This window comes from Saccharomycodes ludwigii, chromosome VII, assembly GCF_020623625.1.
Source record: "Saccharomycodes ludwigii strain NBRC 1722 chromosome VII, whole genome shotgun sequence".
In the NCBI taxonomy this organism is placed as follows: Eukaryota; Fungi; Ascomycota; class Saccharomycetes; order Saccharomycodales; family Saccharomycodaceae; genus Saccharomycodes; species Saccharomycodes ludwigii.
In genome coordinates, this window is record NC_060206.1 from 622,974 (window position 1) to 636,494 (window position 13,521).

The 13,521-nt window shown below is 30.4% G+C and overlaps 5 protein-coding genes and 1 non-coding gene across 6 annotated transcripts; 2 read left to right on the forward strand and 4 right to left on the reverse strand.

Moving 5' to 3' along the window:
• Positions 1–930: 930 nt before the first annotated feature.
• Positions 931–1,998, reverse strand: SCDLUD_005264 (uncharacterized protein; the record flags this gene model as incomplete). Its single annotated transcript, XM_046081196.1, has 1 exon — positions 931–1,998. The coding sequence occupies one exon, from the start codon at positions 1,996–1,998 to the stop codon at positions 931–933; it is 1,068 nt and encodes a 355-aa protein (XP_045932852.1).
• Positions 1,999–2,570: 572 nt separating this feature from the next.
• On the reverse strand, positions 2,571–4,622 carry SCDLUD_005265 (conserved putative copper amine oxidase; the record flags this gene model as incomplete). The annotated part of the gene is made up of 1 exon (XM_046076904.1): positions 2,571–4,622. The coding sequence occupies one exon, from the start codon at positions 4,620–4,622 to the stop codon at positions 2,571–2,573; it is 2,052 nt and encodes a 683-aa protein (XP_045932853.1).
• A 777-nt stretch (positions 4,623–5,399) lies between these two features.
• Positions 5,400–5,965, reverse strand: SDD2 (Sdd2p; the record flags this gene model as incomplete). Its single annotated transcript, XM_046081197.1, has 2 exons — positions 5,400–5,751; positions 5,868–5,965. The coding sequence occupies 2 exons, from the start codon at positions 5,963–5,965 to the stop codon at positions 5,400–5,402; spliced, it is 450 nt and encodes a 149-aa protein (XP_045932854.1).
• A 645-nt stretch (positions 5,966–6,610) lies between these two features.
• Positions 6,611–8,194, reverse strand: SCDLUD_005267 (uncharacterized protein; the record flags this gene model as incomplete). The annotated part of the gene is made up of 1 exon (XM_046076905.1): positions 6,611–8,194. The coding sequence occupies one exon, from the start codon at positions 8,192–8,194 to the stop codon at positions 6,611–6,613; it is 1,584 nt and encodes a 527-aa protein (XP_045932855.1).
• Positions 8,195–8,863: 669 nt separating this feature from the next.
• On the forward strand, positions 8,864–8,934 carry SCDLUD_005268. Its single transcript has one exon. It is a non-coding gene; the product is annotated as a tRNA-Gly (tRNA).
• Positions 8,935–9,360: 426 nt separating this feature from the next.
• Positions 9,361–11,805, forward strand: SCDLUD_005269 (RING finger and CHY zinc finger domain-containing protein; the record flags this gene model as incomplete). Its single annotated transcript, XM_046081198.1, has 1 exon — positions 9,361–11,805. The coding sequence occupies one exon, from the start codon at positions 9,361–9,363 to the stop codon at positions 11,803–11,805; it is 2,445 nt and encodes an 814-aa protein (XP_045932856.1).
• Positions 11,806–13,521: the final 1,716 nt, after the last annotated feature.

A 13,521-nucleotide genomic window follows, 5' to 3' on the forward strand; every position in this document is an offset into this window, starting at 1 on the left:
TTTTTTGTTTGTTTGTTTTTTTGTTTTAATTTCATTTGTTTGTTTTGAATGTTGCAAATGATAAGAAGTTGCGTTTAAAAAAAAAATTGGTAGAAAAAATAAGTTTTGCTTTGCTGTTATTTTCATTTTTTTTTTATTTTTATTTTAATATGAATTTTTATAAACGAAGAAAAAAATGGTAATGATAATCCGTAGCTAATGAATATAAAAGTTATAAATCTAATGTTATGCACTTTATAATTTAGTAATAAGTTATGTGCATTTATAAAGATCGTATATGTGCTGGACCCCCACAATTGTGTTCATGTTTGCAATAAATAAATTACTGGTTCAAAGTTCAATCCTCCTGCAAACAAGCATATATATATATATATCTAAATGTATGATAAGTAGTTACTTATTTGTTTTCCTGATCGAGTTTTTTACCATATCACTTAGAAAAGCTTCTTTTTCATTTTTTTCTTTTGGTTTTTCTTTTTTTTTCCTTTTGGTTTTTCTTGTTTGGAAGTTGCATTCAAATTGCCATATAATTGTTCCCTTTTTTTATCCTTTTTTATGGCGTTTCCCAACCTATAAACAGATAAGCCTAATCCTGCAACTACCAACATCTTATACTTGTTTTCTATTGGTTGATGTCGTAATGTCTTTTCTGTTTTAGTAATTCTAAAGTTCAAGTAAGTATTTGAGTTGCAAATATGAGACTTTAATTTAATAAAAAAAAAAGTTGCTGTAATCAAATCTATATAAAAAGAATGCAAAAAGAAGCGTAAAAACTCCCGTTTGAGATTTTCTTATAAGACAAAAAAAAAAAATATCTTGTACCTATAAAATATGTTCATATATACTTTTACAATCAAGTTTCTTTGTATATATAACTATTTTAAAGCTATAGAACTGTAATCCTGTACAGTTGTCACTTTTTTATATGAATTACTGGCATCCCATCTTTTTTTCTGTGGCTAGAATCTGTGACACTGTGTCACAGATACAAGCATGGAAACTTTTAAACTGAAACCCCAATAATTTTTTTGTTTTATTGTTATCCAAAGTAGCCATGGTTTTTATTTTATCTTCATCAATCCCATATACGGGTTGAGCAATCTTGCCCCTCAACTGTGGGAAACTTTCATTAATCTCATTAACTATAGTTTGTAAAGTGAATCTACCATTACTCAATAGCAACCGCTGGTTTTCCAAGTTGTTATCTTTTAAACATTGCAATACAGTTTTACCCACGTCTTCAACGTCGATAAATGAACGGCATAAGTTGTTGTCCACTATCGTATTGGGTTTAGAATGAACAATCTCGTTGATAAACTCGCATGACAAATTTAACTTTTGTTTAACATCTTCCTCAAATTTCTGTCTCCCAAAAACATAGGTTGGTAAAATTGTTGAAACTTTAAAATGTGGATTGTTTTCTTTAACAAAATGCCAGCAATATTTTTCACTAAAAGTTTTGCCACCGTAATAGGCTTTGTACCCACTTTCCTTTGACTCTTCCCAAGAAATTGAATTCCAAGTTTCTTCATTAATGAAATTTCTTGATACGGAATCAAATTCTTTGGTACCACAAGCAGCAAATGAAGACATAAAAACAAATTTCTTAACATTTGGTCCATACAATTGGATTGCACTTAAGATGGACTTGACTCCATTGACAGCAGGAATCAAAATCTCATTTTCTATACTTTTTTCCGCATGGAAGAAAAGAGGAGAAGCCGTATGGACAACGTACTCAATCTCTCTTCCATATTTAATAAAGGCTTCATCGAAAGCGTCTACTTTGGAAATATCGGGCACGATAGCAAATTCTAGCAAACTTAAATCATAATCAAGACTAAATAAATTTTGCACAAGTTCAGCCTTTTCTTGGCTTCTTACGGATCCTATGACTTTATACTCACCAGTTTCTAATAGTTGACCGATAATGTGTTTGGCAATAAATCCAGTTGCGCCAGAAACAAAAACTATTTTTTTAAATGATGGTTGTGACATTATATATATATATATTTTTTTTTTTGGTGTTTGCTTTTTTTTTTATTGTTGTTGCTGTTACTTGTCAATCATTGTTAAGTCATATATTTATATTTATATATCGTTTGATTTTGGCAAGGTGGATTTTATTAGAAGTATTACCTTATCAAGTTGTAGGCCTTATCAAAATTTAGTTCGTTTTTTTTTTAAAAAAAAAAAAAAATATTTTGTTGATAAACTGTCATTTTATTCGCGATTTCATCCATCATTCAATCAAAAAAGAAAAATGGCAACATAAACAAAATACAAAAGAGTATAATCAAACTTTTTGTATTAATCAATGCACCTGACCTCTATTATTTTTTTGTAGTATTCTAATCACAAATATACATATTTGAACTTGTTTAAGAATTTTGTCATACAAAAGTCTCTCCCAGATTGTCTAGGAGAAAGTTAAAAAAAAGCCTCTCAAAGTATAAGAAAGTAAAAATATTATAGAAGAAATCTTAAAATTGAATATAAATCAGTTCTGTAAATAGCAAATATCGAATATGTATAAAAAAGATAATAAAAAAAAAAAAAAAAAAATCTAACTATAAATTAGTCTTGCAACAACTCCCGGATTTCTTTGCAGCAGCAGCGGCCTTTGCGTCTTCATAATAAACACTCTTATTAAATTCGTTATTGGCCAATGGAATATCCAAAGCTGGATTCTTGTCAAAAAAGGATGCTGGTGTGACTAAAAATTGTAAAAAGTCACTTGCCATCAATGGAAATTGTTCAGTAGATGGTGGATGTGTCAAGGCCAATGTGCACCAAACAACAGTGTCAGTGTTTCTAACAGAATCTGAGCCATCACACCATTTGCTCAAACCAGTATCAGTCTGCGATTGATTGGTAAATTCACCAGCAGCGTACAATTGATCATCTTGGTATTTGGATACCCAAAATTGCTTGGTACCGTAGTGAGCTCTCTTGACATTGTATGAATTAGGAGAGGCCAAAATCATTTGTCTGGCTGGCATCTCAAACTTGTAAGCAACTGGTTTCAAAGTAGTTGGATTGATAGAGCTTTCATTAATGACCTTGACAGTTCTATTGGTGAATGGGGACTGGTCGACATAACCAGACTTTTCAACAAAAGTTCTCTTGGCCTCATAACCAACGTTATATGGATTCATTGGTGTGTTTTCCTCCATTGGAACATAGTCGTCGTAAACAACTGTGTTTTTGTCACCATCTAACCTTGTATCAAATCTAAAAGATAGCAAATGTTGATGGAAGGCAGCTGTGACACCTGGACCAACAATGGTACCAAAATTAGTTACATTATTTTCGTCATTTGGCATGGTAGACAAAATACCAGTAGCTCTGACTTGAACAGTGATGGCACCAACTTGATCAAAAACTAAGTTTACAATGTATTCATAGTTAGCAACAGTAGCAATAGTTTGAATAACAAATTCTCTTCTTCTTGTAGTAACAGTAGAACCGGTTCTGTAATTTTGATGCAAAAACAAAATACCATAATCTTGTTCATGCATACAAATGGTGGATGGAATTAAAACAGGATTACCCTCACGGTCAACCCTTCTAGTGTCCAAATACTTAATGACACCCAAACAATGGCAGCCCAAAGCCAAAGAGTTTGCAGTGTTACCAAAACCACAGTCACCCAAATCAAAAGCTTGTTTTCTGTGGAAAGGAGCACGACCATCGGCATATGGAACTGTCATTTCGTTCAAGGCAACACGGTAAAACAAAGATCTACCCTTGAAGAAAACATCATACAAAGCAAACCCCTCTCTAACATTGGTAGAGATTCTAAATTCCCAATCTTGCCAGGTAATTTTATTACCATCTATATTAAAAGAAGCACCATCTGGTTGGGAAACAATCAAGGGTTTCAAACCTTCTCTTGGTTTGTAGTCTTCAACAACATTTGGATGGTACTCAACAGACTTCAATGGTTTGTATGGCAAAGTGTCCTTGATAACAACTTCATCTGGACCACTTGGTAAGTAGTCAATGCGAACAAATTTGTGAGACAAATACTCAAACACTGGAGAAAACTTCAATGGAATAGAATAGTGATTAGCTTCAGGATGATCTAATTTCATGTACATATAAGCTTGAATCAATGGGATTTTTTCGTTTGGTGAATCGGTACCGTACATCCATGGCTCACAAACTACAACGTAATTTAACTTTCCCAATGTTTTGTGGTTGTAAAATACTTTATCCAATTGTAACTTGGCAATTTCAGCTTTGATAACTGGATGCTCCAAAATAACATTTTCAATGTCCAACATATCATCTGGTAGTAAAGGACCAACAGTACCTTCTGGTGTAGCTTGGTTGCAGATGATATGGTTTTCACTAACATTTACAATTGCTTTATACAATGGCATTTTATTATTTTTATAGTAGTAAGCATAAGTTCTTCTTGGAATGTATGGTAATTTACTACCACCATAACGTTCGATGTTTAAATATTCAATAGCTTGTTTCTTTGGGGGATCCAATCTATCGACTTGAATAAAATGTAACTTAGCATCGCCACCAAGGTCTTTTAGCAAGCTGGTTGTGGTTTTGATTTCATCATCGGTAATAGGGTCAAAAATATGTAATTGTGGGCCTGCCATAGTTGTTGTTGTAACTATTTGTCTGTTTGTTTACTTGTTTTGTTTTAGACTATTCTTTATTGCCTGTGTAATATAGATGGGATGGGGGACACAAAAAGGAAGAAAGAAAGAAAAAAAAAAAAAAAAGTTTTAAAAAAAAAACGAATGAGGTCCTTTTATACTCGAAAAGAAAAAGAGATGTGTTGGATAATCAAAAGTATATTTAAGTGGTTGGTTCACTGGGTATATTAAGCCAAGTTTGATTGGCTTTTCTCGGGAAATAATAAAATATTTTGCTTATCTATTTCGATTTTGATTATCGTTATAAAATATTTTGCTTTCCGCCTCTCAGAAACCACTGCACACACACATAAAGATAAGTATGGGGGCAGTTTCCCAATCAGGAAACTGGATCCCTGTGTAGATTTCCCGCTGTCGCACTCACAAAAAAAATAAAATTTTGTAGCAATTTTAAACGCGGTTTCAAAACCAACAATAAAAAAAAAAAAAAAACAAAACAAAACAAAAAAAAATATGCCTTTTTTTGTTATTATTAAAGATAAGAAAAACCATTCACCAAATATTTCCCTTTCTGGTATCCAAAAACATGATCTGTGTGCCTCGATAAACATAAAAATAATTACTAACAATGATAATTAACTTAAAAATACAAAAGATTAATTAATTAGACATCTAACAAATAAATATATTATTCTTTACTATTAAAATATGCTATGTTCAGATAATAAAGTACAAATAAGCTGGGGAGAAAAAAGAAAATGAAAAGAAAAAAAAAATCTAATCAAAAAAATCATCATCGCTATCTTCATTTTCTTGATTGTTCTTTTTATTAGAGGTATTAGCAGCATTACTTGTAAAAAGTAAGTCTTCGTCTTCATCACCATCCTCTTCTCTCCTGTTAAAAATAATTTTAGCTGTTTGTTTTTTTGTGGTGTTTTCATTTCTAGTAATTCCATCCAATATTTGAACTAAATCTTGTTCACTAACTTTGTTTCTTAATGCACCTCTTTGAATTAACATTGTCAAGTATTGTTCAACTTGTTTGGCTCTTTCCGGTCTTACCATAGATATCCTGGACAATCTTTCCAAGGCTTTTGGCTCTAAAAATTGTGCTATATGTTCACCAACACTGTTTGAAATAAAATAAAATAAAATAAAAAAATTGTTAGTAAAAGTTTAGTGAATTTCTTTTAAAATTAATGAGAGTAATTGCTGAGTCTCCTTTAGAAATAAAAAAATACATACGGTTTGAAACTAGAACTCTCACTTGAGTTTCCGCCTCCCTCATTATTCTTTAACTGTTGTAATCTTGCTTGGCGGATTGCTTCCAAATCTGAATCCATTTTCCCCTCTATTCTATTTAAAACGTAAAATTTTGATCTTAAAACACAAAGGCAATGTATAAGTAATGAGTTTATATACTTTTAAAAAAAAATAATATATATATGATAGTGGCAATAATAATAATAGGTTAAAAAAAATAAGTTGGGACGAATGTGATAGAAGAATCTTTTAAAAAAGGGCTAAGAACAAAATAATGTTTTTGCTTCTTCTATTTTTGTTGATTGATTTGTTTTTTTCCTTTCTTTTCTTAGATAAAAGAATTAAACGAGCAAATTATCGAGTAATTACAAAAATCTGAGCAAATTCTGTTATTATTCCAAATTTTTATAATTATATCTATTATTTTTATGATGTTTATTTGGAAATTGATGGAAGAAAAACTACAAAAAAAAAAAAAAAAAAAAAAAAAAAACCTTTTTCTTGTATAAAATTATTCTTCCGAATAATAAATTGTCCTAAGCATTTCGGTCTCTCTTTCCAAGACGGATCCGATTCAATCTTTTTTTTTTTTTAATTTATTGTGCTATGAATGATTTAGTTATAATCTCGCAGTTAAAAAAGTGAAAAAAAAAAAAGAAAAAATATATTGTAAATAAGAGTAAAAACAATGAAGAAAGGTGGCAGTTATTCTGCTATTACTGTCGCTATAACAAAAGTAATTCTATGGGTTCGTTCATATCATCACAATTACCACTACTAACTTGCAACTCTTGCTCCTCTTCATCTTCATTTGGCTTCAATCCTATTAAATCACTCAAGAAAAGATATGGTTCAACTGACTTTGTAAAATAATAACGGACATACCAAGGATCTGGATCTACTAACAAATCATTGCTCCCGTTAAGAGATTGTGAGGCGGCATTTTTGTCATTAAACTGCATGTTCATTTTACCATAGTACAATTCTCTTCCATAACCTTGGTCAACTACGGCTGTTACTATTTTTCGTGAGCATTTTCTAAAAATACAATTAAATAAAACCAAAAATATTCTGAATATCGGATAAAAAATAATTAATGTATACACAAGTATTCCTGACTGTGGATAATGCTTCATTCCTATAACATCATTAGAATAACGACTCATACTATTTCCAAAAACAAAGCCAAAGCTAGAAAGAATAGACTGGTATTTTTTATCTACCAAATAGGAAATCCCAAAAAATATTACTAACCAAATTTCACATAGGAGAAACAGAAAAAGGGCAAAAAAAGTATTTTGATTGTATTTTCTTGCCCATAAATTTGATAGTACCAAAGCATAAATTTGATCGTTTTTCTTCGTACCATCTACATCACAACAATTTTCAAGCATATCAGCATTCAAATATAGCTTTTTGTTTTTAAATGGTAGTCCACGTAATTTGAATTGAACTATATTCTTTCCGGAAAACTCAGCTATACAAATATCACCAATGTTATTTTTAAAGCCGTATTTGTTATTATTATTACACAATTCCATTAGATCTTGATACAAATTAAAATCTATTTCTTCTAACTTTTTAGCGCTTCTTATGGGAATTAACGAAATAATAGAGAAAATTATAAGTAGCAGCAAACCTATTAATAATAAAGCAACCGATGCATATATCGAAAGGTACTTAATTTGAATTTGTTTAGTTTCAAAATCAGTAATCCTGTTAAATATATTTATGATACCATATACCGACATTACCACAGATATAATAATCTTGTTTAGTTTATTGCCTTTATCCTCTTCCGAAGCGGTATCATCCGTGTTTATATGGTGATCACCATAATTATGATTCAAAATCCTCTTTGGTATCCAAGCCGAAAATAGTATTAATAGGGCACAAAAAGTAAATGATAAAGAAACAAAAATTACATTATTTGAAATATTTATAAAGTCAGCTTCATCCGTATATTTATTGTGGCTGTCAGCAAGCTGCTTCTTTGATGGTCTCAAAACTATATCCAAATAAGAACGTAATTTTGAAGCTCTAACCCATAACCATGGCAAGAAATTGGGTATCATGAAAATCAGTGTAATCAATATTAGAAAACATAATTGCTCATAAAGTTGTAAAAGCAGCTGAAATCTATTTTTTTTGATACTCTCTGGTTTGTTAATATATTTGTTCAGTCTGGGAGGAAGTCTAATGTTGTCAACAGTATTACGATTTATTCTTTTGTATTGTCTATTAGTGACATAGATGTTGCAATAAGTAGGTAATGCTAATGAAAAATAGGCAATAAATTTCCAAATCATCTATAGTAGGATCTATAAGTTTTATCCTTTGCAGTAATGCTTTTTTTAAAGACTTTGGCCTTTATTTATTCGTGATTATATGGTTAAATTACTTTATGCTGCAAAAATATCTTATTCTTTGTTTTTTTTAAGCTGGTAACTATAAAGTAGCCCTTTCAAAGACCGCATTGTACAATAAAGGGAAATCAGACATTTACACAATAAACAAAAAAGTGAAAAAAAAAATATAAAAACATTGTCATAAACAAAAGCAAGTGCTATATCTGATAATGCCAAACCCAATCTTTTTCAAAAGTCTTGTTATGAAGTAGAATTGTGTGTGTCACGTTTTATACGAGATGCAAGTACTTTCGAGAATACAGAGAGTACTAAACATACGGGGACCGCCGCAAGAAGGAAAATATGCCCAGCGGACAACGAAGAAACATTAGAAAAAGTTAATACAAACATAAGGAAAAAGGTGAAAATAAATCATATATAAAGAGATGATTTATTTAGAAAGTTGATTATGAAATAGATGAGTTATATAGTTTTATTAGTTAAAAATATATAAAAGATCAAGCAACAAACTATTACATCTGCCTTGATATAAATAGCAAAGTATCAAATCTGTTTACTAACCCTGCCCCTCTCAGTATATCCTCTCTGCGACATAACAGACATCAAAAGGCATCGGTGGTTTAGTGGTAAAATCCAACGTTGCCATCGTTGGGCCCCGGGTTCGATTCCCGGCCGATGCATACCATTATACGATGTACATTCTTATATCATATTAGGAAATTACATTTTTTTTCGTTTAACGGCATATAAAAATATTTTTTTTTTTTTTTCTTTTTTTTTTTCCTTTTTGTTTCTTTTTTTTTTTTTTCAACAAAAAAGATACCGTTATAGTTAAACGATGGCAGTGATTAAATAACATCAATAGATCCATCTTGTGCTATTAACTTTAAGTACAATAAGCACTTGTAAATCCTAAATCAAAATCGTATATATATTATTAGGTTTATCTAAATATAATATTTAATAGCAAAGTTATATTTCCAAAAAAAAAAAAAAAAAAAAAACGAAAAAAAAAAACAAAACGTATAATAAAAAAGGGGTGTATTTACACTTTATAAACACATACCCACGTACAAACAAACATATACACATAATTGAGCTTTATTATGCATGACAAAGAAACTCGTTTAAATAAAAGTCCATCTGGTGATACTATGAATAACCATAATAATTCTACTTTTAAAACCGGTAATACTGCTGTGCCAAAAGATAAGAATAATGATGAAAATACTTCTGCTATTACAAGCGTTTCGTATTGGACCAGAAAATTCCAGATGTCAACTTTTCTAAATGATTTACAGAATGGTATTAGTTTTAGCAATGCCATAACTAGACTACAAACTATGGGTGCATTAATGGAACAAATTATTCAAGAAAATATTGATTTATATGAAGAGGATGAAGAGGAAAAAGAAATGGAAGGGGACATCAAAGTAGATACCACTAATAAAATTCCTACAAATATTAGCCACGAAGAAGAAGAAAAAGGAAAAGAAATAAAAGAAAATGATACTGTTTCTGAAAAAGACGTATATAAAGAAACAGCAGAATACCAACATATTAATAGTAAAAAAATTCAACAGGAAGAAGTTACAGATGAAAGGAGCAACAGTAAGATACCAGCCAAAATGTTACTAAATGAAGTTATTATACCAAGAGACAAAGAATTATTTATTGATTCTCCATTGTATAAAGAAATGGTAACCATTAGTGAAGAAGAAAAATTAAACCATGAAGTTTTAAGGCAAAAAATATTCAAAATTAAGGATTTAGAAGGTTTGAACCAACAGACCAAGGCATTTATGATTCAAAAGTTAATGATGGGAAGATACACTGTAAATAAAACTGGAAGAGAGGGTGATATAGATATTCTCTATGACGATACAAACGTTGTAGGTGATACTTCAGATGATGATAAGGAATGTTCTAGCAATGATAACACTTTTCCATCGCCACCACCGCCGATATTAACTGATAAGGATACTGAGCCACCATTATATTCTGATCCGTTTGGATGTCAACATTACATGAGGAACTGTAAACTATGTTGCAATCAATGTAAGGGATGGTACATGTGTAGGTTTTGTCATGATGAACAAGTTCAATCGCATAATATGATTAGATCGAAAACCAAGTGGATTATGTGTTTGTTTTGTCATAATGTTCAGCACCCAGATTCTGCAAACTGTAATAAATGTGGTCAAAGTTTTGCAGTGTATTTTTGTGACAAGTGCAAGTTATATGATAATGACGAAGACAAAGATATTTATCATTGTGATAAATGCAAGATTTGTAGATTGGGTTTAGGATTGGGCTTGGACTATTTCCATTGTGATACTTGCAAAGCATGCATGCCAATAGAATTACAAGATGATGAAGATAAGGATCTAGATAGTGATATAGAAATGGATAAAACCAACACAGATACAGAATACAACAGCAATCAACAAAAACAGACGCAGGACGAGTTAGAAACAAACCTAGTGTCTGAGCACAAATTAAAAAAAATCGAAGAGTTAAAGAAGAAAAAACAAAAACTTAAAATCAAGCAGCATAAATGCATTGACGGCAATACCAAATCTAACTGTCCAATTTGTGGAGAGTACATGTTTACTTCAACAAGGCCGGTAATGTATATGCAACCCTGTTCGCACTCAATCCACAAACATTGTTTTGATGAATATACGAAACATTCGTATAAATGTCCTGTGTGTCAAGTGAGTGTTATCGATATGGAATTGCAGTTCAAAATCTTAGATAAAGAAATCGAAGAACAGCCGTTGCCCAAACCATATTGTTATTGGAGATGTGTTTATAAGTGCAATGATTGCAATGCAAGGGGGACTTGTAATTATCATATTTTGGGTTTAAAATGCGGGAATTGTTTCAGTTATAATACTGTGCAACTTCAACTAATCAAGCCTAATACTGCAACGAGTAATAGTGCTGCCGCTGAAGAACGTAGTGGAAGCAATAGTTCTCTTGGCATTAACAATGGTACCAACACACATAATAGTAATCAAACAATAATTCTAGACGAAAATATTGCTAGGAGAAATGAGTTTTTATTAAGACAACATTTCCAAAAGGGTAACAATTCTGGATCCATGTTTAATTTCGGTGGAAGTAACAACAACAATAACAATAGTGACTCGAGCATGCCTGTATCAAATCAACCTTATGATACTAATAGTATTTCTAATAATACTAAGTTGGATAACTATATGAATAACTATTTTAGATATGATGATGATGATGATGATGATGATAATGATGAACTAAGCTTATCTGATTTTGCACAAAATTTTAAAAATTTTTTAACTCAACAAAATTATTCTCAAAGGTTTAAAGATTTTGTCTCTTCAAATACATTAACGTTTACCTCATATAATTATAACAATGAAGCTCATAAGGAGAAGAATGAAAGTAAGGACGATACGGATACTAATACAACATCATCGTTATTGTCGGATCTGTCCACCGCTTTTAAGCTGTTTTTGAACCAACAAAATCCAGTAGAATCTGAATATGAGGAGGAAAGTAAGGACTAATGAAACAAGGAAGATGATAATTTAAAAGAATATATATGTATGTCTAAATAGTTTATAACAGGAAGTCACAACTAGTTTTAGTTGTTTTAATTTTCACAACTTGATTCTTTGTTATCGAATGAAAAGGAAAACATTTATATCCGTATAAAATGATATATGATTTGTCATTAAAAGCTGGCACTTCCGCGCACTGTAATTTTTATTTATTGTAAGTAAAAGGCTCAAATTCCAATAATAAAGTAATTTAGCTTTGTATCTGTTTCATCTTTTTAGTTGTATCGACCGCTCGGTGCTTTTCCCTTTTTTTTTTTTTTTTTTTATTTTGTTTTTGTTATAATTATTTTACAATTTTTGATAACCATGTAATAAGAATAATTAAATAAAAGATAACACAACACACGCAACTAAAAATGTTTATTAAAAGTATGTTGATACATTAAAAGAATAATGCTAGTGTTGGTGCTCGTAATCTCAAAAAAAAAAAAAAAAAAAAACGATGCTAAAAGTCGGGAATTGTCTAGCAGTTAATTTTTTCATTATTATAATTGAGTTATAAGAGATAATGCTAGTTTTACATTAATAAAAAAAGGAAAAAGGAGACTGGTTCTTTTATTTGTATTCATTTAACAAAAAGAGTTAATGTGTACTGAAATGATATTTTGGTAGTATAATCTGATTGACAAAAGAGATTACCATTGGAAGGTAGTTTCTATCGATGTGTATTGAAACAGTGGCTTTCCCTTACTGTATTATCGCAATTGTGGTGTTGGGCGGTTAAAATTGCATAATGAAAACAAACCTCACCACTTTTTTAAAGCATAAAAAAAAAAGAGCTTGTTGTAAGTCATTACATTCAATACCCGGACACACACACATTATATTTTTTCCTAAACGGATTTTTATAAAGAAGTACAACAAACGCGAATGTTTTCGTGATTCAGTCAGTCAATTTCAATAATAAGGGGAAGTGGGTGTATGGGTGCATAATACCCAATTGTACCAAAGTACTGATAATTTTAGCACACACACAGAAACTCAAGCAGAAGATTGGAATATTACACTATAAAAAAAAATAGAAAACATCGAAGAACATAAATAATTTGAAATCATATAAAAATGGCAGAATAAAAAGAGAAAAAAAATTTTTCTCAAAAGGTTTGCACAAGTTTTTCAGAACAAATTTTTTTGGTTTTTTTTTTCTTTTTCTTTTGGTGGGCCTGTAGTGTGAAACACCATTTCTTTTCTTTTCTTTTCTTTTCTTTTCTTTTTTCTTTTTCCCAGTATCTTTGGTTTCTCGAAGAAGAAAATTTTTTTACACATTGTTATATTATTATTTCTTTCTGGGTTTTTTCTTCCTATATTTTTTTTTAATCTCTCTTTTCTTTCCACAAGTTTAGTTAGTTTAAGAAGAGTTCGTGGTAAAATAAAGACCCCATATAAAGTTATAATTAACTGGTAACTGACGTTTTTTTTTTCAATATCTATTGAATCATCATCTCATCCATCTATAAACAAACAGATTAGCCAAATAAAAGTTTGAACTAAAAGTAAGCCATTATATTTCTAATATTTCAGATTCAAACGATCACTTTCCCCCTATTAATTGACTGATAGAAAAAAAAAAAAAAAAAAAAACCAAAACTAAATAAAAGAATCCTAAAAAGATAAAGAAATAATATATTTCAATTGTAACTATTATTATATCCAAGACCCTTC